The sequence below is a fragment of the Monoraphidium neglectum genome, assembly GCF_000611645.1.
Source record: "Monoraphidium neglectum strain SAG 48.87 unplaced genomic scaffold scaffold00517, whole genome shotgun sequence".
Classification (NCBI taxonomy): domain Eukaryota; kingdom Viridiplantae; phylum Chlorophyta; class Chlorophyceae; order Sphaeropleales; family Selenastraceae; genus Monoraphidium; species Monoraphidium neglectum.
The window spans coordinates 1-3,927 of NW_014013111.1; the positions used below are offsets into that span (position 1 = coordinate 1).

Sequence of the window (3,927 nt, forward strand, 5' to 3'; positions counted from 1 at the left end):
CCGCCCCCACTGAGACGTGAAACCCCAACCCGTCCAGCCGCACAGCACAGCACTGCCAACAGCACAGCAGCAGCAGCCCGCAGCGACCGTTTACCGCACGACACACCCCACCGCACCGCACCCTCATTGCACCAGAGTGCGCGCGCGCGCGCGCGCAAGAATTCCCCGGGCTTTGCCGCACTGCGGGGCCCGGAGGGCGCCCGATTACATCGCCTATAAAACACTTTGTTTGTCCGACCGTTTCTTCCCACGAGCCGCAGGCGCGAAGACGCTGTGCGATGCCACGGCTCCAAATCACACCTGTACGCATCCCCTCGCGTGTCGCATATACCATCCGGCGACTTTGGAAGGTTATTCCCACCCCTTTTGGCGCGCACACACATTACCCTGCGCGCCCGCGCCTTGCGCACGCCGCCCGCGCCTTGCGCGCGCCGCGGCGCGCGGCCGCGGCCTCCCCCCCGTTGTTTCGCGGCGCCCGCGGGCCGCCGGCCGCGCGCGCGCGCGCGCGCATGGCTGGCGGCCCGCTGGGGCGGGGCGCCCGCACCCTCATATCTTGCCCTCCGGCCCAGGCACGCAGCTCGAGCCTGGGGCGACAGTGGCGCGCGCGCCCGCGCCCAGCAGCCCACCGCGCCCGCCGCGGGCGGACGAGCGAGGCGGCCCTGCAACCAAAAGGGCGGCCGCTCACAAGTTCGATGGCATACCGCCCTGCGCAGACCCCACTTGCGCGCGCCGGACAGGGGACGCATGCACTTGGGATCCCACTTGCCGCCGGCCCCCGCGGAGCGCACGCACAGAAGAAAGGAGAGCCGTCTCTCAGGACGCACCCCCACCCAAAACAGTAACAGGGTGGCGTGAACGACAAAGTGGGGGGCTGGGGCGGACGGGCGGCTCGATAGGTTGGAAAGCTTCGGGCCCCCTGCAGCAGCCCGTTCAGGGGGTACTCTGTCTTTTCTGGGGTCCTTTGTCACCGGCGCGGCTGCAAGCAGCCGAGATTTGAGGCGTGGTGGCGTGCGTGAATTCAGGACGGTCCATGACACGCACGGGCAGCAGCCGCCCGCCGCCTGCCTCGACGAGCGCAGGGGAAGCTGCCCGTAAGCTGCCGTCGGGCGGGCGGGGGTTGACTCGCTTCATCCAGGGGCCGACCTCAGCCCCCCCGGCATGGGGCAAAGCCATGCACCCCCAGCCCCCCGCGGCAGGGGGCAAAGCCACAGGGCGCGCGGTGCACTGGGCAGGGGCTGCAGGGGCCTGCGGCGCGCTGCGTGGCGGCAGCGGCTGCTTGGCGGCGAGGAACCCCAAGTATGTGGAGAGGGCGTGGGGATGACTCAGGAGGGTTGGCAGCACAGGGTCAGGCCGGGGTGCCGCCCGCTCGGGCCGGGCGTCGGCGCTATCCAGGCTGGTGCATCTCTTGGCTTGATCAAGCTGAGGGATTGGGGTCGTGTTGGTGCATCTGAAAAGTGCTGCTTCCGTCGCGGCTTATCGTGAGCATTTGCTGTGCTGGCAGCTGACAGCTGCAGTGCTGTGACAAGTCAGGCGAGGATGTCTGCTCGGCCACGTGCGGGGCCAGCGGCCGCGACGCTGTCGCACCTACGCACTAGTGGCTGTGGCTTTTTCGCACCTGCATTGGGCCCGCGCCGCGCAGCAGCATCGGCGCGCGCAGCAGCATCGGCATGCGACGCTGCGACTGCGGCGGTCCGGGCCGCCCGCCTGCGCCTGCACTGGGCGTGCAGGAGCTTTCCGCCCAACCCCATCGCGCCTGCTGCTGCGAGCTGCTGCCTTTTGGGCTGTGCGTCTTTGCGTCATGGCCATGCACCGCCGTGCGTTGCCGCCTTCAGCCACCAAATGTGGGGTGTCACGGCTGCCTTGCTGGCTGTGGTGAGCAGGCCAGTCCGCGTCAACGCGCCTCCTGCAGCTGTGACAGTACTCCTGCTGCTACTGCCACTTGTGAATGCTGGAGAACCGACAGCACCAAAATTGAGCGCACCCAGGTAAACCACCATACTTTCACGATAAGAATGTGGATCCACCGCCAAGCAAGACCTGTTACAAGACGACAGCAGAGAACAAAAACAGATGCACCGCAGCGGCGGCGCCCCAGCCGTCTGCGGGTGCCCTCTCCCTCCCTTTGCGCAGCTTTCCGTCGGTCGCTCCTCTAGGCGGCGGCTCAAGCCCCTCGCAACGGGTGAATTGCGGTTGCGAGGCGAAAAACAAACGGTCTCAGGTGGTGTGTTGTGATGTGATGTGGTGTGTTATGTGTGGACTGCACGAGCAATATCATATACAGGGGGAGCCCGGCCAAAAACGACAGCCGGCGTGCAAAGCCCGCCCCGCCTTGCGCGCGCGCGGGTGAGCGGAAAGATATATGCGCGCGCGGCAAATCAAGAGGCTTCTTTTGCTGCGGGAGGTGTTGCGTGCGGCGGGCGGCGCACGCGCGCCCTGCGGATGCAAAATGGGGCGACGCGCGCACGCGCGCGCTCGCGCGCCCGCCCCGGCGGGGCCGCTCATGTGCGAGGAGGGTGTGGGTTTGTCGAGCGGGGGTGGCCGGCGAAGGGGGAGGGTGGCACACACAGATTGCGGCCGATCTGGGGGGTCGAGATCTAGGGTTTAGGCGCCCAGCTGGCTGGTGGAGATGATCAGGTTCGCCCCGATGCCGAGGAGCACCACCACAAGGCCGGCCCTGGGGGGTTGGGGGGGTTGGTCAAAGGACGCCGGTCAACGGTCAAAGCGCGCCGGGGCGGCCGGTCAAGATCATGCGCGCACGGCAGCGACCGCCCGCGGGTCGCGCCGCTGCATGTGCCCAAAGCAGACGCACGGCCCGTCCCCATCTCAGTAGCATCAGCCGTCGGAGATGTGAGTGTTTGAATTGAACCACTGTACACCACTGATTGTGCCCCTTTTCCAGCAACCAGCTTTCCAACCACTCACCTCACCTCACCAGTAACCCCCAAACCTCACCAGTAACCCAACCACCCGACCACCTCGCGGTTACACCCCCCCCTCACCAGGCGATGAGGCCCTTGGTGCCAAGCTTGTAAGAGTCACCGCTCTCGGTCCAGCGGTCGGGGGTGTAGATGGGGCTGTAGCCATCCACGTTGGCGCCGTACTTGTTGGCAAAGCGGTACACGCCGATGCCCTTGCCCTATTGATTGTTGGGGGGTGGGGGGTGGGGGGTAGGGGTGTGAGTGGTGCGGGTGAGAGGATGCATGAGTGTTGGCTGCGCCGCAGGAGGGCGGGCGGCCGCTGCAGTCGTGGTGCAGGGGGTCGTTCGCAACCGCCCTTGGTTCCAGTGGCGGGCTCAGGGCAGAGCGGGCCGGCTCGGGAGGCGCATCAGATTCGGGCGTGCACGCCATGCTGGCGGCGTGCTTGTGCATGCAAGCGGGGCAAAGGAAAGGGCGCAGGATGAGAGGGCGGCGGCCGGCGAGGCGCCCGCCGCCCGGCCCGCGGCCCGGCCGGCCCGACCTCGGGATCTGCGCGGTCCCAGGCGCGTGATCTGAGCCGCCTGTGATCTGGGTGATCTGGGGTGATCTCTGTGATCTCAGATTGGCGCACCTTGCGGCCCTGGGCATCGACCCAGCCCTTCTTCTCCATGAAGCGGGACTTGCCCATGAGGTTGTTGCGCACGGTGGTGTCAGCAACGCTGTTGAGGCCGACCTGTTTATGAGGCAAGAGTGGATAACACAGGAAGCGGTTGCTGAGACTGCCGATGGGTGGGTTCAAAATTTGAGCGAGACAGGTGGTTGATTTGCGCCTTGGTAAGCGTAATCGCACGTGCGGGCAATTTCGAGGCGGGCCGGTGGCTCTGAGCCGGGGCGGGGGGCGCACCGCGGTGCGAGGGTGAATAATCGTGCGGCGGGATGTGGGAGAGGTGACGCTGGCAGGTTTGGAGCCGCGACGTGGCGGGCGGTTTGTGTTGTGAGCCATGGCGTGGGG

At 67.0% G+C, this 3,927-nt stretch overlaps 1 protein-coding gene across 1 annotated transcript in view; it reads right to left on the reverse strand.

Annotated features, from left to right (window-relative positions):
* Positions 1-2,601: 2,601 nt before the first annotated feature.
* Positions 2,602-3,927, reverse strand: part of MNEG_3912 (Photosystem II polypeptide, chloroplastic Flags: Precursor) — a gene marked incomplete at both ends in the record, with an annotated part of 2,116 nt that continues 790 nt past the window's right edge. Inside the window, 3 exons of the mRNA XM_014047606.1 lie at positions 2,602-2,674; positions 3,000-3,136; positions 3,547-3,648. Coding sequence (XP_013903060.1) covers positions 2,602-2,674; positions 3,000-3,136; positions 3,547-3,648 — 312 coding nt within the window. The remainder of the gene's footprint in view (positions 2,675-2,999; positions 3,137-3,546; positions 3,649-3,927) is intronic.